The sequence below is a fragment of the Dromiciops gliroides genome, chromosome 3 (genome assembly GCF_019393635.1).
Source record: "Dromiciops gliroides isolate mDroGli1 chromosome 3, mDroGli1.pri, whole genome shotgun sequence".
Lineage (NCBI taxonomy): Eukaryota > Metazoa > Chordata > Mammalia > Microbiotheria > Microbiotheriidae > Dromiciops > Dromiciops gliroides.
The window spans coordinates 213,525,373-213,551,754 of NC_057863.1; the positions used below are offsets into that span (position 1 = coordinate 213,525,373).

At 41.3% G+C, this 26,382-nt stretch overlaps 1 protein-coding gene across 1 annotated transcript in view; it reads right to left on the minus strand.

Moving 5' to 3' along the window:
- The window catches only part of RIOX2 (ribosomal oxygenase 2), a 61,262-nt gene that overhangs the window by 23,143 nt on the left and 11,737 nt on the right, over positions 1-26,382 (minus strand). The window contains 3 exon segments of the mRNA XM_043993432.1: positions 6,365-6,800; positions 14,474-14,571; positions 14,573-14,708. Of these exon segments, the coding sequence (XP_043849367.1) occupies positions 6,365-6,800; positions 14,474-14,571; positions 14,573-14,708 (670 nt within the window).

Here is a 26,382-nt window from a genome sequence, read left to right on the forward strand (position 1 = left end):
TCTCGGAGCATCCCAGTGCTGAGCTGTGATTGTCAGCCAAACCAGTGCCCTATGCTTACAAAGGATATCAGGTTTATAATCTGGCTTGTTCCTGAACAGCAGGCATTCCCGTGGCTTGCCGGAGGCCTCCCAGCAACAATCTGATCAGTGCCTTTTCACGGGAAAGAGATGAATGAATTGGAATCAAACCCTTCTAACAGTGCTTGACCCATCACCATGAGAACAACAGAATGGAACAACGTGACCTTGCCCCTACCTCCCATAGGGACATTTCACCTAACATTAAGTTTTTAAGGTACCAAGTCAACCAGTCAAGTCAGGAAACATTCATTAAGCACTTATTCCATGCCAAGCTCTGCCCTAAGTACTTGTGATGCTCAGAAAGCAATGATGTGAGTTAGGTGGGATATGAATGGAGAGTTGAGGAAAGAAGAAAGGTGGAGGGGGGAAACTGTACACACCAATCAGGCCAGGGAGGGGGATTGGGGATTGAGAAACAAACTTTTCCTGTTCCAATAAACTCAGCCAAGAGGCTGAGCGGCAGTCATAGGTAAGGTCACGGCCACCTGAGAGTTAGGAAGATGGTACGTGCAAGGTGTGTGTGTGTGTGTGTGTGTGTGTGTGTGTGTGTGTGTGTGTGTGTGTGTGTGTGTGTGTGTGTGTTAGGTCTGTTACAAGAATCTGCAAAGGGGCATTCCAAAATCCAAAGGATATTTGGGGTACAGAAAAAACACCCACAGAAAACATGTACTTCCCATCCCTTTCTGTTGATCTCTCGATGATAAAATATTAAGTCACTTCATTGTTTTTCTTTTTAATTTCTGAAAAACTGATCTCAAAATGTTTTTCCTGCCTTAGTTACAGTTAGTTAGTTCTTAGTTAGAAGAGAGCCCCAAATAAAGAAAATAAACTTCCTATCACCCCCTGGAGGCCAATAAACTCAGGCTCCTTCACACAAGAAAAAAACTGCCAGTAGTTCAGGCCTTCTCTCTAATAACAATGCCCTGTGTCCTCTCAAGTACTGTCACTGGATCTTAGATCTAGAACTTGGAAGGTACCTTGGAGGCCAACTAATCCAACTTCCTTATTTTGTGCAGAGGGAAAACTGAGGATCTTTCAAATAGGTTACATGATAGGCCCAAGGTCATACAGGGAATAAGCAACAGAGTCAGGATTTGAACCCAGGACCTCTGATGTCAAATCCAGCACTATGCTGCTCTTCAGATGATCCAAACACAAATATTTACCAAGAGAGAGAGGAAGGAGTCTAATGATACTGTTTTAGAGTGAAAAGTGACCTCACAGGCTTTAGGTTGGGGGTGTTATATGAGGATTTGATTATAAAGCAATATTCATAGGGCAGTGTCACAGTGCATAGAGCACTGGTCCTAGGGTCAGGAAGACCTGAGTTCAAATCGGACCTCAGACCCTGACTAGCTAGCTGTGTGATCCTGAGCTATCACTTAACCCTGACTGTCTCCTCCCCAGCAATAAAATAAAATGAAAAAGAAAACAATAGTCATGTTCCTAGGAAAGAGTATTGGTCCAAACCTCTTCATTTTACACAAAGGCAACTGAGGTCTAGAGAAATTAAATGCCTTGCCTATACCATGCATGAGAAGGGGCCAAACCCTCATTCATACCTAGGAAGGTCTCTAACTCCAAATCTAGTTTCTCTTTCCACTGTACCAAAGATGACTCATTGATTAAAAAGAAAAACAGGCACTACCCACCTAAGCTAAGAAAAAACAATTCTCAAAAGATATACAAACTATCAGCAACTGTGTGAAAAACTTCTCCAAGGCACCAACGATAAGGAAATTACAAACCCAACAGCTCTGATGCAAAGATGGCCTATAAAACTGGAAATCATTGCTTCAAGGGTTGTAAGAAGAGGAGCATGCTGTGAACTGATCTAACAGATTCTGGAAAGAAACCCGGAATTGCCTTCAGAAAGTGACTTGACATCAGCCCAGACTCCTTCCTCTACCTCCCTTCTCACACAATGAAGCTGCCAGATCTTCACTAGATCTCTCCCATCTGACTGCTTTTCTCCATTTACACAGCTCCCACGTTAGCCGGGGCATTCACTACATCTCGACTAGGTTAGGAGGCTGCAAAGAGTCTCCTTGCCTCAAGTCTCTCACTATTCCAGTCTTGTCATATACGCTCCTGTCAAAATAATTGGCCTCAGTGACCACTGCCATCATGACCTTCAAGCTACAACCCAGGTAATCTGGCCTTTTCTCACTTCCATACATTGGCCATGCCACATGCCTGGAATGTGCCACCTTCTGTATGTGCCTTTGCCAAATCCCCCAACTGCTAGCACCCTCCCTCCTAAACTGTATTTAACTACTTTGTATGTTTTCACTATATATTTATATTATGTATAAATAGGAATGCACTTCTTATCTTCCCCATTAGAATCCAAGTTTCTTGCACAAAGAGAACATTTTATTCTTTGTATATTATTCCCAGTGCCTTACCTCAGAACCTGATACATAAGAGTAGCTTAATAAACATTTGATTGACAAAAGTGGATTTCTGGAGCCAGAGGTCCCAATAATAGGAATATACCCCAAGAATAACCAAAACATTTGTAGAAGCACCTTTTTTTGGTGATAGTTAATAATCTGGGAATAATTATGCCCATCAATTGGGGAATGGCTAAATAAATTGTGGTACTTTAATCTAAGTCAGCTAGGTGGTACAGTGGATAGAGCAACAGACCTGGAGTCAGCAAGACCCCAGTTCAAATCCAGCCTCAAACATTTACTAGCTGTGTGACCTGGGCAAGTCACTTAACCTTATTGGTCTTAGCTTCTGCACCTGTAAAATGAGCTGGAGAAGGAAAAGGCAAACCACTCCAATATCTCTGCCAAGAAAACCCCAAACGGGGTCATGGAGAGTTGGATGTGACTGAAATGACTCAACAACAAAATGTGAACATAATGGAGTATTACTGAACCATAAAAAACAATGAATATAAAGAATATAGGAAGGCCTGGGAGGACTGTGAAAGCTGTGTAATTATAATGACCAGGCTTGGCACCAAAGAAAGAGCTAGAAGAATGTACTTCCTTTCCTTTTTTTTTTTTTTTTGCAGAGCTGGAACATATTGTGCTGTTGGACTCAATTCATGTGTTGGTTAGCCTGGCTGAATTGACTTTTCCCTATTTTCCTTTTTATTCTTTGTTTATAAGGAATGGCTCCCTGAGGGGGAGAGGGGGGACATACTGGAAATGAAAGTCGATGCAAGTCCAGTCACATGAACAAGATTTATTAAGAACCTACTACACGGGGCAGCTAGGTGGCGCAGTGGATAGAGCACCGGCCCTGGAGTCAGGAGTACCTGGGTTCATGTCCGGCCTCAGACACTTTAACACTTACTAGCTGTGTGACCCTGGGAAAGTCGCTTAGCCCCAATTGCCTCACTAAAAAAAAGAAGAAGAAGAAAATGAAGGGAATCAAGAGATGGAGTGTCCTAGGCAAGAAATGAAAAGCAGGCCAGTGTTACTGGGTCAATAAGGACTTGGAGGAGAGGAAATGAGATGGAAGAAGACTAGAAAGGAGCTAAGTCAGAAAAGCCTTTAAAAGCCCAATGGGGAATTTTCTATTCTATCCCGGAGGTGATAGGACCAACTGGAGTTTCCTGAATGGCTAAGGGAGCAGCATGGCAGACCTGTGCTTTAGGAAGATCAACTTGATAGCTGAGTGGAGGATGGAATGGAGTGCAGAAAGAACCGAAACTAGGAGACCATCCAGAAGACTCCTGGGATCACTGAGGCACAAGGGGATGCAGGTGTGCACCAGGGTTGTGGCAGCCGTCACAAGAGAGAAAAGGGCTAATACGAGCAATGTTATGAAGAAAGAACTGATAGGACCTGGTAGCAACCTGGACATGAGAGAAGGGTGAAAGTCCAGGATGATGCCTCACTTGAGAAACTGGATTAAACTGGCGTCCTTGACAGGAATAGGGAAGTTAGAAAGAGGGACACATTTGTGGGGAAAAGGAAAAGATCTGTTTCTGGAAAAAAATTATTTGTTTTTTATTGTTGTTCAGTCATGTCGGACTCTTGGTGACCCTCTAAAATTTAGGGTTTTCTTGGCAAGGACACTGGAGTGGTTTTGCCATTTCCTTCTCCAGTTCATTTTACAGATGAGGAACTGAGGCAAACAGGGTTTATGTGACTGGCCCAGGGTCACAAAGCTACTGTCTGAGGCCACTCTATGGACTTTGCCATCTAGCTATTGAGTTAAATATACTAATATTTGTTAAATTTGTTGGGGGTGGGGGGAGAATGCATCTGAATACAAATGGAACATGGAATCAAGGAAAGGTAATTAAAATGAATACACAAGAATAAAACAAAACTGTAGGAATATTTTTTATTAGTACTAAATCTCTAAGCTGAGATTGGTAATAAATACTCAAGTCAACAAAATTTTATTATTTTAGCTATATGGTCAACAAAAAAGGGACAGAAGTGCTGTCTAGAATGGACAGAATAATACACAAAGGAAAAAAGTGAGAAGAGAACTCTTATGGAAAGGAGAGAAGAAAAATTAATTGTAAGTGGGCTCATATCAGCATGTAAAGGGAATGCTTAAAAAGAAGGTTGGAAGAGATAATAAAGAAATTAAACAACATCTGGTGGGAATGAAATCATATATGGTTCTTGCTGAGCTTGTAACTCTTCTATGAAAATGAATCCCCAAGAACTTCTGAAGTAAGTTTATTTTTGTACTAAGAGGCAGTGTGGCATAATAGATAGAGAGCTGGCCTTCTGCAAAGAGACTTGGGTCAGAATCCTGTCTCTGATACATACATACTAGCTGCCCGACCACAAGCAAGCCATTTGCAAACTCAGCACTTCAAGAAACTCTCTAAAACGAAGTTTCAGACAAATCTCTGTCTGCATGAGTGAAGGGTTTCCATACCATAAGTTGTTTTAAAACTGTGGTATCAAAGTCAAATAGAAATGGATCCCTACAGTTACATGACTTAGTAAACCACAAATTAACATTATCTATATTTTAATATGGGGCAGCTAGATAGTATAGTAGATAAAGCACCCACCCTAGAGTCAGAAAGACCTAAGCCTCAGACACTTACTAGCTGTGTGACCCTGGGCCAGTCACTTAACCCTGGTTTGCCTCATTTCCTCATTTATAAAATGAGATGGAGAAAGAAATGGCAAACCACTCTAGTATCTTTGTCAAAAAAACCAAACAGGGACATGAAAAGTCTGGCATGACTGAACAACAACAAAATATTGTAATATATTGCCGGTGGCCTGGCCCAAACACTGCTTATACTTACCTGTATAAGTGGGAGTGATTTCAACTTCAAAAAGAAAATTCCTGTGATTCTGGTGACTTTTTAATAAGCCACCAGATTCACTGGTAAACGTTCCAGTAAGGAGAGGGAGGGAAGAGGGGAGGGAGGGATGGAAGGATGGAATAACAAATGAGCATTTATTAAGTGCTTCTTATATATATATGTACTTTGCTAAGCCCTGAAGACAGAAATTACAAGCAAGACCGATAGCCCTGGGTCTCAGGAAGCTTACATTCCAGTGAAGAAAGAAAAGCAAAGGAACTTAAACAGCCAGGGAGCATCTAAAAAGACAGAAGGCATCCTCACAGGACATAGTGAAGAGACTGCAAGGCAGGGACATAGAGGTCTTGACCTATCAGAGCCAGGCTCACCAGAACCTTCTGGTGGTTTGGCAGAGTGACCACAGCGATGTCTGCAATCAGAGTTCTAGGAGACGGAGGCAATGTCACCAAAGGGAGCAAGGGCCCAGGCCGTCATCTCATTATGCTCTTTCCACTGAGACCACCACCTCCACCGTTTCCCGACTACAAGTTTGGACTCCACACCAAGTCTTCTCAATCTGAATTGGCTTTATCCAGCCAGGGCCAAGGTCACACCTTTTCCCTTTCCAGACACATCCCACCCCACAGCATTCCTTCATGCTTTTCTTCCCCATTAGAAGGTAAGTTCCCTGAGGCCAAAAGTGTCCAGCTTGCTTGTATTTCTATCTCCAGGGTTTAGCACAGTGCCTGCCACAAGAAGCAGCACCTAATCATTTCATCTATTGACCTCTATATTCCCTCTCTCTATCCATGGAAATCTCCTGAATTGTAATTTACAAAAGATCACTAGCTTTTCTCAGATGGGGATAATTGCACAAGCAGGAGAATAGAAGACTGGATGAATTCTCGAATCCAATCTTATAATTCAAGAATTATCCCAAGTGGAGTTAGTAAAATATATAGGCCACACACACACACAGATAGCCTCAAGCAATGAAGCACTAAGTTCTGCAAAGGAGAGGCTCAGACTTGACTTTACCTTAAATCTCTGAGGCTGGTGGAACTGGATGGTTGCCCTTTTCTGATCAAAATCTTTTCTCAGTTGGAGGTAGTGTACTTTGCTACCCTTATTTAACACCTTCTTCCGCCCATTCACACATCGGCACACGTTTATATCTCTTCCATAGTACATGCCCTGTCTGCACAGATGCTTCAGATCTGTCAGCCGAAAAAGGGACTGAAAGTAAGCAGCCAGTGAAGGATCATCCCTCTGAATCAGAAGGGGCTTTTGCTCCCAGTATTCCTCGAAAAAAGTCTCTGTCTTGATAGGCGATATCAAACTCTCAAAGAGAGCATCAGGGCTGTCAAAATTCAAAGGTGAAGTGGGATCAGCTGCCTCCACCTTCACTTGCTTACAAGGACTGGGCCCTCCTTCCATGGCCACATCTGCATTTGTCCCATTCGTAGACATGGTCCTGTTTTAGGAATAAAAAGCCAAAGCTATGAATCAACCAATATTCAATTCAATAAAGTGTTACTTATTAAGTAACACCAGCTCCTGGGGATACAAAGACAATATTGAAACAGTTACTGCTCTCAAGGAAAGGAGGAAAAGCTTTTATTCTTATTCTTCTCTCCATCCTTGTCTTGCCCTCTTCCCAACTCCCCCAAATCCACACATAATCATTTATACTACGGGACAAGCAGATTTGTTTTTAAACAGGATAGCACAGCACTTCCAACCCCGGCAAACAAAACCATATACTAAAAAAATAAAAACTCTAAAAAATCATTTTAATGTCAAATAGTCCATAAACCAAACTGGATACCCTTCTTCCTAAAGATGCCTAGTTTAGTTCTTCTTATAATTCTCATTCCCTTCTTCCCACCTAGAATAGTGTAGCAAGGAGCAGCTAGGTGGCGCAGTGGATAGAGCACCGGCCCTGGAGTCAGGAGGACCTGAGTTCAAATCTCGCCTCAGACACTTAACACTTACTAGCTGTGTGACCCTGGGCAAATCACTTAACCCCAACTGCCTCACCAAAAAAAAAAAAAAAAAAGAATAGTGTAGCAAGACATCAGGAAGTGGGGAACAAAAACACAATACAAGTCATCAAGACATGTACAAAAACCTGTATGGGGGTGGGGGGGAGAGAGAGAGAGAGAGAACGAACACGGACCGGGCAGGTTGGGAGTAAACTTCTACAAAGATCCACTAAACATGGGCATGGGTATCAATCAATTAATTGACATTTATTAAGTACCAGATACTTATGTGCCAAGCACTCTGCTAGAGATCAGGCATACAATGGGAGGCAAAATATCCCTGCCCTCAAGGAACTCAATCTAATGAGTATTAAGGGTTGGCTTCAGTTGAACTTGGGGAGATTTTACCTTGGTCTCCAAAACCTAAGGCCAGATTCCCCAGCCTGATTCAAACCAGAGTAACCAAGTTTCAGACCCATAGACACTAAGCCAATGGCATTTTAGAGAGTCTAAGGAATCCTCCCATAGACAGCCTCTTCCCTGTAGGAAGGAGTCTGGCAGAAGCAGAAACCTTTAGTTAAGGCTCAACAAATAATTGGGGGGGAGAGGAAGGCTCAATTTCAGAAATGCTACAAGTGACATGAGCTCAAAAGTCTAGGAACAAGCAGGTGTGAGATTTCAGAGCCAGATTTGGAGAGGAACTAGGAGGGGAGCCTGATTCTGTCCCTCCTAAGAAAGGTCAAGTAGTAGCTGGTATCAAAGCAGCTAGAGAGGTATGGAGGTATGTGGGCCAGAGTGACAGGGGAGGGAAAAGAGGCAGTCAAGCCCGGGCACTCACACAAGCTCTTAAAGTACCCGTACAACTAACTACTACTTAGTCCTCTCAAGAGCCGATGCATGCCTCTTGAGGGAGAATCTCTTAAGGTCCTCCTTTAAGTGGTATGACAATGTACTTTCCTGTCACAGCCACTAAATTCCCACATTATGGGATGAATGGTAATAGATGGATGAAATGCATAATAAGCATTCATGTGTCTATCGTGCTTTAAGGTTTTCAAAGGGTTTACCTTACAAGAACTCTGTAAAGTGGGAAATATGAGTATTATTTCCCCCATTTTACAGATGAGGAAACAGGTCAAGAAGGGTCGATTTGCCCATGGTCATACTACCCATTACATGGAACAACTGAGATTCAAACCAAAGCCTCAAAACCTAGTGTGCCTTCCACCTTACTGTTCTGTCCCAAGAAAGGCAAAGGATAAGGAACAAGGGACTCGGGGTTAATGACAGTGTGACTTTTTTTTTTGGTAGGGCAATGAGGGTTAAGTGACTTGCCCAGGGTCACATAGCTGGTGTCAAGTGTGTAAGGTTGGATTTGAACTCAGGTCCTCCTGAATCCAGGGCTGGTGCTTTATCCACTGCACCACCTAGCTGCCCCTGCCAGTGTAACATTAAACTACTTCCTTGTCACCCTTTAAAATATGGCAACAAACCCACCGTTCACAATAGTCTTGCTGTCCATAAATACCATCCAGGCTTATATATTAAACTTTTAAGGAAGCAGCATAGGCCCCACATACCTGAAGATAACTGTCTAACATGCACATTTCACTGGTTTTCTAGTAGTGCCAAAATGGTTTCTCACCAGGTCCCCAGGTGCATTAGCAAGACAACTGGTTAGGGTAAGTGCTGCAGATTCCTCCACGTGGGGATCAAACCCTGGTGCTTTCCTCAGGAGGGCCATCTAATTACCTCACTTTACATGGTGGGTAATGGGTAATCCCCATTACCAGGATCAAATCCTCTTTGGCATTCAAAACCCTGGCCCCTTTCAACTGAGCTACTCCCTGTATACCACAACACCCTCTGTATACTCCAGGATCTGGTGACACTGGCCTCACTCTATTTACCAACTGGCTGGCATTTTCATGGGCTGCCTCCAAACCTTGAATTCTCTCTCACCTCCATCTCCAGGCCTCCCTGGACTTCTTAAATAAAAGCCCAGCTAAAATTTTCTACAAGAAACTTCCATGATCCCTCTCTTAATAGCAGTGCCTTCCCTCTGAGATCTCTGCAATTTATCCTGGATACATCTTGTTTGTCTCATTAGATTGTGAGCTCCTGGAGAACAGGGACTGTTTTCCCACCTTTCTTTGCATTCCCATTCCATGGCTATTGTTGTTTGTCCTTTGTTTTTCAACGAGGACCATGGCATTGGGGTGATGTCATGACTTGCAGTGAATTGGATTTAAGTGAGCAAGGGCTGTGCAAGTCACCAGCCTCACTCTCTCCTCCAGAGCCATCTGGGTGCAGCAGCAAGGTATATAGATCAGGACATCTAGAGATGGCCCTAGATGTTTAAGGCAATTGGGGTTGTGACTTGTACAGGGTGAAACAGCTAGTAAGTGTCTGAGGTGAAAGTTAAACTCAGTTCCTCCTGACTTCAGGGCCAGTGCTCTATCCACTAGCTGTCCCAATGTGCATGGCACATGCTTGTTGACTGACTTACCACTGTTTTATGCTTCAGACACATGACAGCTACAAACTGCTTTCTCCCCATCCCACTAGTCCCAGAGTAGGTTGTCCTGGGTGAATAATTCTACCACATATCCAAAAAACAATATGACTAAAAAAGTCTTCCCCACTACCTTTCTTCCTTCTCCTTTGCCCCTTCCAGGGCTGCCTTTTACCACTTACAATCTCAGCTATTCTCACTTTAAAGTCTTTTTCTAAAGTACTGTTGTTGAATCATTTCAGTAATGTCTGATTCTTAGAGATGCCATCTGAGGGTTTTCTTGGCAAGGGTACTGGAATGGTTTGCCATTTCTTCTGGGGCATTTTTACAGATGAGGAACTGAGGCAAACAGGATTAAGTGACTTACCCAGAGTCAGCTAGAGCATGTCTGAGGTCAGATTTGAACTCATGAAGATGAGTCTTCCTGATTGCAAGCACAGTGTTTTATCCACCTGTATCAGGTGGCTGCCCTTTAACTGCTTTCATCCTCTCTTTTGCAACTCTTACCCAATTATATCACACAAAATCTCTTCTCCACTGATTAGAGAAATGCAAATTAAAACAACTCTGAGGTACCACCTCACGCCTATCAGATTGGCTAATATAACAAAAATGGAAAATGATAAATGTTGGAGAAGCTGTGGAAAAATGCATTGTTGGTGGAGTTGTGAACTGATCCAACCATTCTAGAAAGCAATTTGGAACTATGCCCAAAGGGCTATGGGACTGACCCTTTGACCCAGTAATACCACTACTAGGTCTATATCCCAAAGAGATCATAAAAAAAGAAAAAGGACCCATATGTACAAAAACTCTTCTCCTACCTGCATTATTACACTTGTGATCCAGAAAAAATTTAGGAATATGAGTAGTGAAACATTTGTATGAGGAAAAAAAATCCATTCAGTAAATTTTAGGGCTCAAAGAACTAGTACTATCAATTTCTAATGTTCTCGAGAGCATACAGAAGTCTTTCTACTCTTTACTCCAAAAATAAAACTTTTTTCTCAAGTACTACCACTCAGCATGAAATAAGAAACTTTATTATATGTTTCACTTATTCTGAATCATTAGTCCCCCCCATTAAGCATGCTATTTGGATTCCAACATGGAATGGAGGTGATCCTGGGTTCTCAAAACAATCACTGGTTTCTCAGCAAAACATAAAGGGGAAATGGTTATTAAAATATGTTCAAAAAAACAAGTTCACAGGCCTCAGGTGAAGAACCTCTTGTCAGCTATTATTAGCAGCTAATAATATCACCAGAGGACTAGGCTGGTAAATAATGAATTTTTTCCTATCAGTGGAACTTGGACCACTTAAGTCATGGAGAGGATGCTGTTTGATGGAGGGATCAATAATCTAGTTAACAACCTACTCCTTTTACCGATGAGCAAACTGTGACCCAGAGGGATTTGGGGACATGCCCATGATTGAAAAAGCATCCAGAGAAGGAGGATGTAAATCCAGTCTCTTGACTCCAAACCCAGGGCTTTCCCGGGCACCTATCAGATTTTTTTTTTTTTAATGGGGAAGTGAATTACTGGCATTGCAACATTATCACTTTTCCCTTACTGCAACTCTACAGTATTTGTTGCATTGTGGGATAAACAGACTTTGGTAGCCAGGCCCAGAAGCCCCGTAACTAATTGTTTTGGGAAAATGTAGTCCAAGTACCAAACAACCAACTGACAAGCAAAGTTTTAGAGCAAACACTGCGTTTGTAAATTAGGATCTGGAGTTAAATTTTCCTTAAATGAAGCCAACATAGTGTATTCTGGAAAAAGTCCTAGATTTGGAGACCTGGTTTTAATCATGAGTCTTTCACTTGCCTTGGGCAGCTCACTTAACCTACATGAACCGGTTTCCTCATCTAGAAAATGGTGGGGGAGGTGGATTAGAGAGTCTCAAAGAATTTCCCAGCTCAAAATCTTTCTGGTTGCAAACGTCTCCATCAATCAGCCAATTACCATAGGCTTGACTTTTGAATTTTGCTCCTGAATGACGAAAAATAAGCCAATTATCTCAAGGAACTACAGTTGTGTTTGGTGAGTACAAAGATAAATTAAAAACAAAACAAAAACCATGCACAACAATGCTACACTTCACAAGATATAAACACCTATAAGGATGGGCAAGGATTTAAAACAAAAAGTTCTAGAATCCTGATTCTGGAAATCAACACATTTTTTGAAAATGCTAACACTATCCATTCAAGAATACTGCAGCTGCAATATTCAATCATGCATCATAAGAGAATAAATGACTTGAGCAAGATCAGACCTTGTTAGTACTTGGTAAGTCAATTTGATGGAGGAAAAGGTGCAGATGTCAAGATGAGTCAGAGAGGAAGAATGTGTGTGCTGTTCCCACCTAATTCAGTATTTTTAAAAAGCCCTCCCCCCCCCCACACACAAACCAAACCACAAACCAACTCCAGGGGCCCAGAGCTAAAGAAGGTTTTCTAAAAAAGAAATGGTAATCTGTACACCCACATCTCTTTTTATCCCCGAGAATAGGGTAAAATAAAATGTTCTTTTTCCTCAAAATTCAACACGTGCAAGAGCCTAAAAAATGTCTCAAAAAAAAAAACCCCAAAGGAAGCCACCTTTGAAAAATTCTGCAGCCCATCACTATTACAAACAAAAAAATTCACATCATAAAAGCTTTGCTCAAAAACATATATACATATATCATTGCCATCAGTATATCATTCATGTTGCAATCATCAGATTTCAATTAGGAATCTACAATCTATTGAGCAATACAGAGTTAAACACAATTCTCATCTTGGTTGTAGAATACAGTCCACAAAAACACAGAGCACCCACACTGACGTTATAGTGCAAGAAAAACCCCCAAAACAAAAAACTGAGGAATCAAACCTCTGAAAGCTAATTTCATTAGAATGTATTTAAAATTTTTTTACATCAGGAAGAGGGTCACAATTAAGCCAAGAGATTAAAAAGGTCCAAAATGTACTACTCCAGGCAATTCAAATATTAAATTGTTAAAATAAACCACTTTGGGCTACAAAAACCCTAAAAGGAAATTGATACGGATGCCTATACCTTTACCAGCAAATGTCAGTTAGAGATAAATATTTACTCAAGTCCTCTTGTGTGCTGTAACAAGATCAGGACAGAATGTTGTCTGGGTCTTTTTTAAAAGTCCTAAACAGATGAGAAGTGGTGTTCTGAGCAACCTCTTTCAATCATCAGTCTAATAATCACGGAATACAGGCTACAGGGATACAGGTTTTAGCACTTTGCTCAGAGTTAGCATGCTTCCCAGGCTTTTCTGGTTCAAGTTTCAAACTAAAGAATCCAAAGTATGTATGCCACTTGTGGTATCTACTTTGTTGTGTGTGTTGCTTTTTATATAATTTTAAAGGAAAAAAAAACACACCAGTGGCCCTACAATTTAACTGGGTAAGAAAAACCTAAATTGGCTCATCAGGGCCTATTCCATCCATGCCAACTCTCAAAAGTGACAGGAAAAATGACCTGCTTGACCTACAAACGAGGTCTCCACGTGATTCACTGATTGGGTAATCTTTCCACTCCACCCAACTACTAGAGGAAGGTTTAGGATTGGAGGGCCCGGGTTCAGAGCCTACTGGGTGACCTTGCACAAGTAATTTTTCTGGGCCTCAGTTTCTTCATTTGCAAACTGGGGAGACTGGCCTAAATGGCTTTTGAAACCCCTTCTGATTCTAAACGATCCTCTAATTCAAAACAATGTGTCAGAAGCAAGAAATTTCCTTTTGGTAAAATGCTCAAAAATCAACCACTCCTGGGGGCAGCTAGATGGCGCAGTGCATAGAGCACTGGCCCTGGAGTCAGGAGTACCTGAGTTCAAATTCGGCCTCAGACACTTAACACTGTGTGACCCTGGGCAAGTCATTTAACCCCAAATGCCTCACTAAAAAAAAAAAAAAAATCAACCACTCCTATCATAGCGTGAACCTGAGCTAACACCGAACAGGTGGCTCAGCATTTATCAGAAAGGTCACACATGTGATGGAATTTCCAATCTAAGGAGACGTAAATCACCTTGCAGGGCTGTGGAACCCTTCGCCCCTGAACCAAATATAATGCTGCTTCAGTAGAGACCAAAGGACGGGTACTTAGTCCTAGGAAAATACAATCTCCCCGCACCCCAACACTTTCCAGAATTGAAAAGCAGCCGACTAAGCCTCATGGGGTGTGCGTGGTTGCAATTACAAGCGGGGACAGCCAGACATCGCGAATTTATTTCGGGAAGCGCCCCGCCCCTCCGCCCCCGGTGGCCAGACAGATTTCCAAACTTTTCCCTCATTCACTCCAAGTTCTCGGGGTGGTACGTACGATGCACCCTCCCTGTTTTCCGAACGAACCCCGTGGCTTGGGGTTTGATAAAAGATCGTGCTTTGGCAACAATCCCTACCCCCCTCCACAGACCCCTACGATCAAAGCGGAGCCCCAGGGTCAGCGCTGCCCAAGGGTCATCACGGCTACTCTCCAACCAAGCCCCCCAACAACGTGGCCAGGCTGGGGGTGCCCAGGTGGGCGGGCGCCTCTTTTCCCCCGTCTGCAGCAAGAAGCGAGAGAGGGGCCCCCCAAGGGCGGGGCTCGAGCAGCCGCGCCCAGCGGCCCCCCACTTACCCGGCAGGGCCTGTTGCATATGCCCCAGAACAGCACGTGTAGGAGGAAGAGAAGGCGGAAGCGGCTGCGGCTGCCGGCACGGGTCCGGGGCGGGGACGGGCGGCGTGGCCACGCTGGAGGGCGACGTGCTCTGGCTGGGGGCGGAGGCGGCCCGGCCCGGGGCCCAGGCCCGGGGTCCGCCTCTAGGGGCTCCTGGCCGCGCACCCGAGCCTTCGGCGGGCTGCTTCTCTGTAGTCTGCGGAGATCTCAGCAGGCGGGCTTAGGCTTGTTTTTTGGGGGCCCCTGCGGGGCCCTGGGGATACCGCACCAAGGGAAAGCTCCCCTGATCTCCCGCCCCCACCTCCATTGGAATGTAAGCTCGCTGCGGGGAGCAACTGTTATACATACATACATCTAAACACACACACCCATATAGGTAATCCTGTTGTATGTGTATGTATTGTAATACATGTAACCCCCAAATTTTATCTATTTATGTATGCACATGTGGGTTTTACATAAAATTTAAACACACACACATATATACCTGCACTTGTCTCCCTCCCCCAACTCCAACTGTTCGTAAGATAACTGTAAGTAGGGAATATACATACATACAGTCCCTGTTATACACATATGTATACTTCTCCCCAATTTTCATATATACATGTGCATGTGTATATAAAATGTATTTATATGTGTGTGTGTGTGTGTGTGTGTGTGTGTGTGTGTGTGTATGCACCTGTGTTCTTCCCCCACCCCATAAGAATGTAAGCTCATTTCGATAGGGATTGTTTTCCCCTTGGTACTTGTATGTGTATGTATGTGTGTATGAGCATGCATGTATGTATATGTATCTATGTATATGAAGCATCAATATAAAGTGGATACAAATCTATACAAAGTAGCTCAGCACAAAGGTCGGGAGGGGCAATTGGCAAAGGCTTCATGCAGAGGAATGTACCTAAACCTCAAAAAGGATTAAATTAGGAATAGAAAGACTCTTTGAGACCTTAAGGAAATGTCCCACATTTAGGAAGAGAAAGTGAGACTAAAGGCTTTACAGCAAGTGGAATGCCTTTGGCTTTGGAAAACTGAAGAATAAGAAATATAGACCAGGATGGAGGAGGGAATTTAAAGATAAAGTGGTCTAATGCTTTCATTTTAAAGATGAGGAAACCGAATAACTTGTCCAAGGTTGTACAATTTAAGTTTTCTATTGTATGCCCTTTTCTAAAGAATAGCTTGTATGATCTCCTTGAAAACCACAAATTAACATTAACTATAGGTTTTATTGTATATGAAACAATTGTGTATATGGGGCAGCTAGGTGGCACAGTGGATAGAGCTCGGGGACCTGACGTGAGGAAGACTCCTTTTTCCTGAGTTCTAATCTGGTCTCAGACACTTACTTGGCGGTGTGACCCTGAGCAAGTCACTTAACCCTGTTTACCTCAGTTTCTTCATCTGTAAAGTGAGTTGAGGAAGGAAATAGAAAATCACCCCAGTATCTTCGCCAAGAAAACCCCAGATGATCGATTACCTCTGAAAAATGATTGAACAAAATATTTATAAAAACATATACTATTGAGATTCCATGAAAACGTTGGTGTTTTTTAGATATCTGGGAGAGGGGCTTTATGCAGAGGTAACATGTCATTAAATAAATATTTAGTAGATTCCTCTTATATGCCAGATTTAAAGAAAAGTGAATGACAAAGTTTCAAAGCTAATCATCCTAGGGATACTTGACTGTAAACAAAGAATTAACAAGAAACTCCAATGCCTCCCTCTTATCTCTAGAATGAATTGCCAAAGTTTCAGTTTGGTTCTTAAAAGCCCTTTGCTATCTAGCTGTTCCCTTTACAAGATATTCCATCTCCCCTCTTGGTGGCAGGATGGAAAGAGTGCTGTGCTAAAATAATGGAATTTGCAGATGTCCAGGGGTCCGATTTGATTGATTTAGTAGTGTTTGAATTGGGTCTGAATGAGAAACTACTAAGTACCCACTTAAGATGATTAGATTTTAGGGGCAGCTAGGTGGGGCAGTGGATGGAGCAGCAGCCCTGGATTCAGGAGGACCTAAGTTCAAATCTGGCCTCAGACCCTTGACACTTACTAGCTGTGTGACCCTGGGCAAGTCACTTAACCCCAGTTGCCTCACCAAAAAAAAAAAAAGATGATTAGATTTTGAGCCACACCTGGCCTGACCTGTTAAACCTAGTTCAACTTGGCCAACCCTGAGAAGGAGTGTCCTCAGAGGCTGTGGACTTCGTCATCAACAGAGGACCAGTCTCAGCCACACAACTTGAAGGACCTCCCCTTTGGGGGAGAGAGAAAAAAGTAGAAAAAGGGACCCCAATGGGAAGTAGCACTCTCTCTTGTCTGGGAGAAGCTTTTGGAGCTGACTGAAGACAGGCTGAACAGCTGACTCCCATAGAAATTATGGACCCCTGGTGGTGAGTTAATAAAATCCAACTCTTTGAATTAGCTGAGCTGAAATCAAGATTGGGTTTGAGACAGCCTTTACTAGAGCCAGGTAGATTATCCATCTTCCTCTTTCCCTATTCCCTTGTTCTTGACCTTATTAATTTCACCTTTGCTGTGTATTTTATTCCCATTAATAAAACCTGATTTGTTTGTGGAAAAGAGGCTGTTAATCTCCTTTCTTATTGGCCTGGGAGAAATCACTAAAAAAGGCAGTTTGGAGGGGAGGAAACTTTGGACCTAGAGGTCCCTCATTATTTTCTCAACCCCAATATTTGGCAAGCCACCCAATTAACTCTCCCCATATTAAAGTTGGCCCCTACAGTGCCAACACTGGAGTCCGAAAAATCTAAATTTAAATCTGTCCTTGGACATTTTGTAGCTGTGTGACCATAGGCAAGTCACTTAACCTTTCTGTGCTTCAGTTTCTTCATCTGCAAAATGAGGATAGTAATAGCATCCACCTCCAAGGGTTCTTATTAGGATCAAATAAGATAATGTTTATAAAGTACCTTGCAAACCATAAAGTGCTATATGAATGTTAGTTAGTCTTATTATGTTTGGACAAATAACCCCTTTCCCATCCACTTAATAGAATGTAAATTCATTGAGGGCAATGACCTGAGGCCTACTGTAGTACCTGGCACATAGTAGGCCCTTAATAAATGTTTAATGAATTAATTTGAAAATGTTCAAGGTAGATTTAATTATATTTCCCCCTAAATTCCTCCCTTCTGCAAAATTTTCTATTTCTTTCTTGGGTACCACCATCCTTCCAACAAACAGGTTTCAAACCTTAGTGCCATCCTTGACTTTTCCTTCTTCCTCACAGTCCTTGTTTGGTGACTTAGAAGTATTCTTCATCCTACAGACAAAACATCTTAACTCTCTGTTCTATTTTCTCTTCCCACACAGCTTCTATCTAAGTTAGGGTCCTTATCTTCTTTCACCTATCTAGGCCCCTTTATGCTCTCTCTTCCATTCTCTTCCCTCCACAAAAAAGCCAAATTGATCCTCTTAAACCATATTTAACCATGTCACACCCCTACTCAAAACTTTTCAACAGCTCCCTTTTGCCTGTGGGATAAAATATAAAACAATTTCCCTAGTTTTTTGTATCAATGTTGAGGCCATGGAGCATGCATTCTAACCCCATGGCCATAGATAGATGTGTTCTTGAACTCAATATTGAGAGATTTGCACTTTGGGATGATGGGGACCATCCTGAGAAGCATACAAGGTGATGGGCTCATGTTTCTGACACTTATTAAGGTATATACATTACTACTTAGAGGTTCTAGGGTTCATTTGCATAGATCCCATCACTGAGGGTTATGTTGAAGATGACTAGTAACTGAGCATCAAGAATCATGGACTCAGTTTAAAAGGAGAAACAACTTCTGTTCTCTCTCTGTCTGCCTCTGTCTTTACCTCTGTCTGTTTGTCTCTGTTTATCTCTGTTTCCTCTGTCTCTCTGTCTCTGTCACTCTCCCTCCCCACTGTGGCTTGGGGCTCTGACAGCTATTGCTTAGACTTCTAAGGTGGGTATGGATTTTGCAGCCTACTGAAAGGTGAGCTGGGCCTATGAGATTGACCACCACTAGAAGAAAACAGCTTGAATGAAGTACAACATGGCAACTCATAGATATGGTAATCTGAGTTACTACAAACTCCTTGGCTAGATTTTGAGCTATGCAATGGCAGGTTATCCCTGAGTCAGCTGTCTATGTAGAGTTAGACCACTGAATTATCAAAACTAAGATCAGGATTAGAAATCAAAAATACAGAAAAAGGAAAATTTGAGTAATTGTCGGGGAGGGATTAAGTGCTCAACTATTTAAACAAGTAATTAACAATCCCAAATGAGAAATAGATAACAGAGACCACAGTGACATCAATTATAAAAATTTTACAAAGAAGCTTAACCAATGTAAATTAATTGCCACAAAAAAAAAAAACCCATAAGAGTCCAGGAAAAAACCTTATTCAGCAAACATGCAATTTATTTTCTGAAAGAAGAGATGGCTGGGGGCAGCTAGATGGTGCAGTGGATAGAGCACTGGCCCTGGAGTCAGGAGTACCTGAGTTCAAATCCGGCCTCAGACACTTAACACTTACTAGCTGTGTGACCCTGGGCAAGTCACTTAACCCCAATTGCCTCACTAAAAAAAAAAAAAAGAGATGGCTACCAAAGGCAACACTAGATTAGAATATAAACTTGTTTGTAAAATATATGGAGGATATTGGAAAATTTAAGAGCAGCATTGTCTAATAAACAGAGAAAAGTGGTGGCAGAGATCAGCTTAAAAAGTGGTAAGATCTCCAACGAAACAAAATCATGCAAAGGGCACTTAAGGGTGAACATCCAAGAAAAACAAATAGCAACAGAACAATAGAAAAGAGTTATAAAAACCAATGTGACAAATGCTGTTCTTCATCAAGGACAGTGGAAACTACATCACCTGGACCCTAGTCCTCAAGGGGCCTAAAGAGGAGAAGAAATGGTTCTAAAGGGAACAAAGAATTGATGTGGTCAGAATGCTAAACCTGTAGTCAGGAAGACTTGAGTTCAAATTCAGCCTCAGAAAGTAATTAACTGCCTGACTTTGTCAAGCTACTTACCACTTTATCTGCCTCAGTTTTCTCATCTGTAAAAAATCTCCCAGGGTTGTTGTGAAGATCAAATGAGTCAATATTTGTAAAGTGCTTAGCATAGCACTTGGCACATATAAACTATATAAACACAAATGGAGCTATTATTATTATTAGTTGGATTTGACCAAGTTTGTAAAGAGGAGATCCCTGCTGGAGGTAATATAATTGTGAGGGAGTTGAGGGAACATCATATAGTACAACCTAGTTCAAGAAAGGGAAGATACAAAAGGCTTTGACAAAATATTAGATCTCATTAATACTAAAATGGTATATAAGAATATAAATCAACATGGACATATACACACACACACATATAAACTTTCCCAAATATACAAAATTCTTGAGTCACTTATACAAGAATCAAGAGTTCACATTCTAATGGAGGAGACATAAAAATTATTGTGTATATTCAAGATACAATGTAATGCAAATTAATCTTGGAAGGCACTAGCAGTTGAAGGAAGAGAAACAGGAAATGTCTATTATAAAAGCCGAGTCTTAAAGGAAGCCAGGAAGAGGAAGTGAGGAGGCATGGGGGACAGCCAGAGAAAAGTCACGGAGTTGGGAGATAAGTGTTATATATGAGGAATAAAATGGTCAGTGTTATCAGATTGTAGCAGAAGACCATATTGTGAAATGCCAGAGGGTTTGATCCTGTTGTAATAGTCCAGGCATGATATGATGAAGGTCTACACAAAGGGGGTGGCTGGATGAGTGGTCGGTGACAAGGATGACAGCCAGGGATTGGAGGTAAACAGCTGAAGTGCTCATTAATGTTGAGTGCTCCTGACATCAAGCAAAATGGTGGAAAGTCTCCAACATAATAGGTGAACCCCTATATTGAACTCACTGAAAGGATATAGACCGTGGCTCACAGCACGGGTAGGCATCAATGACTTGTGACTGGCATCATTGGAGGGAACTTCAGTATTAGCAAAACCACAGATGCATTTAGGTATTTGAATCCTGGCAGCAACAAGACAAATACCTGGGGCATATTTCTTATCAGTCCTACTAGAAGGATGGGATAACTTTGTTCAGTCATTTTTCAGTTCAGTCCTACTCTCTTTGACCCCATTTTGGGGTTTTTAGTAGTGTCTGACTGTGACCTCATTTTGGGGTTTTCTTGGCAAAGATATTTGGAGTAGTTTGCCATTTCCTTCTCTAGATCATTTTATAGGCAAGGAACTGAGGCAAACAAGTGCCCAGGGTCACACAGCTAGTAAGTGTCTGAGGTCAGATTTTAACTCTCTTTCTGGTTCCAAGCCCAGAGTTCTATCCACTGTGCACTCACTATCGGAACACATTTCTTTTTTTTAAGTGAGGCAATTAGGGTTAAGTGACTTGCCCAGGGTCACACAGCTAGTAAGTGTTTAGTGTCTGAGGCCGGCTTTGAACTCAGGTACTCCTGACTCCAGGGCTGGTGCTCTATCCACTGTGCCATCTAGCTGCCCCTATTGTAACACATATTAAATGTACTTACTGTTTTTCTTAGGTGCAACAACCGTGATCTAATCATTAACAACACTGAAACCACTTCTAAATTCCCCTTCCCAATTGTTGTCCTCCACCTCTAATCAAAGAAAGAAAAAAATGACAAAAACCTGGGGGGGAACCCCTATCTTACAAATGAGTATACTGAAGCTTATCAAGATGAAGAGACATCATGCCTAATATCAGGTAACTAGTTAGTTAGTTCTGTTCTTCTGTCTCCCTCCTTTTCAGGGCTCTTTCCATCACACTGAATCTGTAGCTGGAAACAAAGTTAATCATTGCTTATTCTGAATAGTTATAATGGAAATTAGTTTTCAGATGTAAATAATACAGTATTGGAAGTACTGTGCTGTGATACTGCACTATGACTGTGACTATAGAAGTGAAAATGGAGCAAAGCCATTATCCAAATGATCAAGGCGTAATAACTATCTTTTCCCTTTATTATTTGGGAATTTCAGAAAAAGTGCTGGGGAGGGGGGTGTCAGAAAATTGGCTCAATCTTTCACTTCCCAGTGCCTTTGATTGCTTGGAGACAATATTTTACTAGATTAGCTTAGCTGAGAACAACCGCTGTTTCTAATGGCCAAGATGACTTAGATAGCAAAGAGAACAAAGTAAAATACTGTATTAAGTCCTAGAAAGCTTGCTTTCACATTTTAGCTATAAAAACAATCTATAAAACCAGCCATAAATATCATAGCATCTAACCTGGTGATCAGAATGATCTACTCTCTCCTTCCTGGCTTCAGCCTTGAGGTATTCTTAGACTCTAGAGAACAAGGTAAAACAGAATCAAGGCCTGAGAAATATAAAAACCAGAAGTCCTCAGAAATGAGTGCACAAAATGTAAAAAGCATTGTTTCATGTCAGCATATACAAAATTATATATAATTTCATATAATATATATAATTTTTAGATAATTTTTAAAAATGGACATGAAAAAATATTTACCAGCACATAAACTGTTACTCAGGAACTACAAATGTAATGAGTACTTCAAATCTCTCCTCCTCAACATGTGGCACATAGTACCCACACACCCACCTATCCATCCATCCATGCATCACTTCCTTAGATCTTTCTGGAAGTAATGCCAGGAATTTTGTAGTGGGGACTGGAGATTTGTCTTCGACAATTCCTCAATCTGAAGTTTTGGGGTTTTTTTTTGACTGTTTCCTCTCACAACCTAGCTAATGTGGGAATGTTTTCCATGACTCCTCATGTATAACTTATTTTGAAATGCTTGAGTTCTAGTGGGTGGGGGGGGTGGGAATGGAGGAGGAAGAGAAGTTGGAACACAATTTTTTTTAAAAATTGATGTTGGGGCGGCTAGGTGGCACAGTGGATAGAGCACCGGCCCTGGAGTCAGGAGTACCTGAGTTCAAATCTGGCCTCAGACACTTAACACTTACTAGCTGTGTGACCCTGGGCAAGTCACTTAACCCCAATTGCCTCACTAAAAAAAAAAAAGATGTTAAAATTTGTTTTTACATATATTTTGGAAAATAAAATTCTATTCAATAAAAAAATATTACCATTACTGCTATGAAGGGGGAAATGATCTACTGAAACATATATATATATATATATACATACACATATATACATACATACATATATACATATATATATATACATACATACATACATACATATATATGTAAACTCAGTAACCTTGATTTTCTGAGTTGTAGGCTGGATAGACCAATAGGGACCATCTGACTAACTCTTCCCCTTATCTTCATGTATGTCAGATATATCCTTCTGTGGTCCAAATTCTATTCTTTCCTAGACTTTCATTATGTTCTCTGGAGCCCTTGTTATATTAGATTTGTGCCCTCCCCAGAAAATGATTTTGTATATATTTTATATTTTTGTATGCATATTTTGTTTCCTAATTAAATGCAAGCTTCTTAAAGGCCCTGGTGTCTAACAAAGTTGTTTTGTTGTTGGTCCTTCATTCTCAAAGAGGACCATGGACATCAGGGTGATGTCATGACTTGCAGTGAATTGCATTTCCACTCTGTCCTCCAAAGCCATCTGGGTCCAGTGGCAAGATATATATCAGGATGACTGGAGATGGCACTGGATGGTTGAAGGCAACTGGGTTTAAGTGACTTGCCCAGGGGCCCTCCCAACTTTAGGGCCAGTGTTCTATCTACTGCACCACCTGGCTGCCCCATCTAACAAAGTAAGCACTTAACAAAATGTTTGCTAAACAGAATTGATCCACCATGACAAGATAATGTAGTCAGTTATGTCTGGTTGAAGAGATATGCTTTTAGGATGGAAGAGGAAATAATTCCTCTTATCCCTGGGATGTCTCTTGTATGTGAGGCCTGAGATCAGGAATTGAGGGCAGATTATAGAGGGAATTTCTTTTTTTTTTTAATGGGGTTGACTTGATAACTGCTGAGGTCCTTTCCAGCTCTCAAATACTATTGATTCCATGAGAGAACATAGTTCATGGGTCTGAATGCAGCTGGTTTAGCAGTATCTTCTCAGAGAAGATGATTACCAAGAGGAGGATGAGTCAAAGCCGGGACATGATTTGCCAGAAGATATGGACCTTGCATGAGTTGCTAATCAAGTACAGATCCAAGATGAAAGTGAAACAAACTGTTTAGGAGTTCCACAAAATATTTTCATATTTCTTGTTTCAAGTATCAACCTCCTGGGAGAGTATCATGGAAGTGATGGGGTTCTATGAGTTTTTAAGTACCTTTTTTGTTTCTGTATCTTTTGGGGGGATCCTGTAAGTTTAATTTTGTTTCAAGTATTTGTCATTGCACACTGATAAACCTCTTTGTGTTTTGAGTATTTCTTTTATGGTGGAGAAAACAAATAAGTATCCTATACCTGATCTATTATATGTATTAAGTACTTTTCCTTTCTTTGTGAGGCAATTGGGATTATGTGACTTGCCTAGGGTCACACAGCTAGTAAATGTTAAGAATCTGAGGTCGGATTTGAACTCAGGTCTTCCTGACTCCAGGGTCAGTGTTCTATCCACTGCGCCACCTAGCTGCCCTGTATCAAGTACTTTTCAAGAAGACAGCCGATTAATCCTTTTGGGGGGACACCCTAATCACAAGCCATTCCTAATAATTGTTTTAAATATCTTCCCTAGAGTTTTGCTCTGGGTTGGGAGAATAATGGGCCAGAAAGCATGAGAAGAGCCTAATTACCCTGCTTCAGAGGTCATGCTTTCCCAGGATAGAACTTAGTGGGCCTGAGCCCAGAGCTAGGGCTCCTTAGAGTGCCTGTAGTGAATATCTCTGAAAGAACACAGTAACATTGTTTAGAGTAGTGGTTAACATTTTTGTTCCAATTCCTATTTTATGTACTTAGTCATATCCTGTTTGATTTCTCTGAGGAGTTGTGACTATAATAATAACTAACTTTAATATAATGCTTTATGGCTCACAAAGTAATTTCCTCACAAGAACCTTGTAAGGTTTTTTTTTGTTGTTGGTTTGGTTTTGTTTTGTTTTAATCCAGGCCTATGAGTTCACTGTTGTAAAGAATTTCCCAAGTAGAAAGTACCCTACATATTTGTACATCAATAACTCATCACTTTAAAGAGCTGCTTAGGGCATTGGGACGTTAAATGATTTGCTCAGGATCAGACATCCCGTCTGTGCAAAGATAGGACTTGTTTCCTGGTCTTCTTAACTCCAAGGCCAGCATTCTCCTCTCCCCTCTACCCTTGTGGTGTCAAATTCAAACAGAAACAGACCCCTTCAGAGGTATATTAACCTTGAAAACCACAAATTAGCATTATCTATGTTTTATTGTATTTTTATTTTATTTATTTTGCTAAACATTTCCCCATTACATTTTAATCTGGTTGGGGTCAGGAATTTTGCTGCCTGGAAGGTCAGTTTTCCCTATGTTGAAATTACCATAACTATTTTACAAATAAGGAAACAGGTCACAAGAGGGACAATGTCTTGCTCTGTGGTGTCAACAATTGTCCAATCTTCAAGAAAAGCCACTGAGAAAAAAAAAAGTCACTGAGACAGAATTCCAAGCTAATAAGCACCTCATCAAATGGTCCATGGCCCCCTCCAATGAAGTAGACCTCAGATCTTAATGATCTGAGATACTCTTGATCCCCAGGGCCTTGTTTTTATAGGGTTTTATACCCAAATATACAAAAGTGGTATGGTAAAATAGAATGTCGTTCATTGGTTGATAGAGATTGCTCTAGAGGGCCAAAAATGACATCAGCGGGGAAATCATGGGTTGGGTGAAGCACAGGCCATCCCTGCTGACTAAATGGTCATAAGATAGCCATAAAATTGTAATCTGCTCATGTTGGGCAAGAGAGGGTGGTCCAGAGGTACAAAAATAAGTTAGGGCAACCCACCCACACTGGGTTTGGACACTGAATTTGGGCAAAACAGGATGAATATACCTCTGTCAGCATTCTTGTGGTTGCACAAGTGAGCTTCATAACTGGTAAAAAAAAAGTAGTGAACATTATATTAAAGTTTGAGGCCTACTATAAAGGCTTACTATATGAACTTATTTTATTTAATCCCCATATGATTTATGTAAAATAATGAACTGATTAATACAGATTTGAATAGAATAGGGGTCCAAATGCATAATTTCTCATAGCTCATGATGTGGGAAACATCAGAGCCAAGATTTGAACTCAGGTTTTCTGATTCTGAGGACAGTATTCATTCACACCAAATGTCAGTAAGGAGGCCTGAGTTAATATGAATGGTTATGGTATCTGTTGGGTCTTTATATATATTTATAGAGAGAATATGTCATATATATTATATTATAGAGTAACAAAGTCCTACAAGGGGAAAATATTAAAGTGTACTTTTTTCTTAATCTCTTTCATTTAATGAGGTAAATCATTGGTCTATGTGTTGTCTATGAGCAACAAGAAAATAAATGGCAAGGTATAAAGCTCTATAGGATGAACTGCCAGTAATTTGTAATGCTTTGGGAAAAGGCAAACATTGAGAATTTGCCAAATATTACTTATGTCTAAGAGGCAGCATGGTGTAATGGAGAGAAAGAGTTGGTGGAAGATTCACAAAGACCTGGATTCAAGTCTTGTCTTGGACATGTTTTGTTTGTGTGGCTGAGGACAGGTCACAACTTCTCAATGCCCTAGGTGACTTTCTAAGATCCTAAGCTATAGAACCATGCTGATCTACATGGGTGGAAGGACCTTCCTCACTGGGAATTCCTCATACCAATGAAATCAAAGGTCCATTGGTGAATGAGTAATTATGATAAGGGAGCAATTTCTTTATTTAAA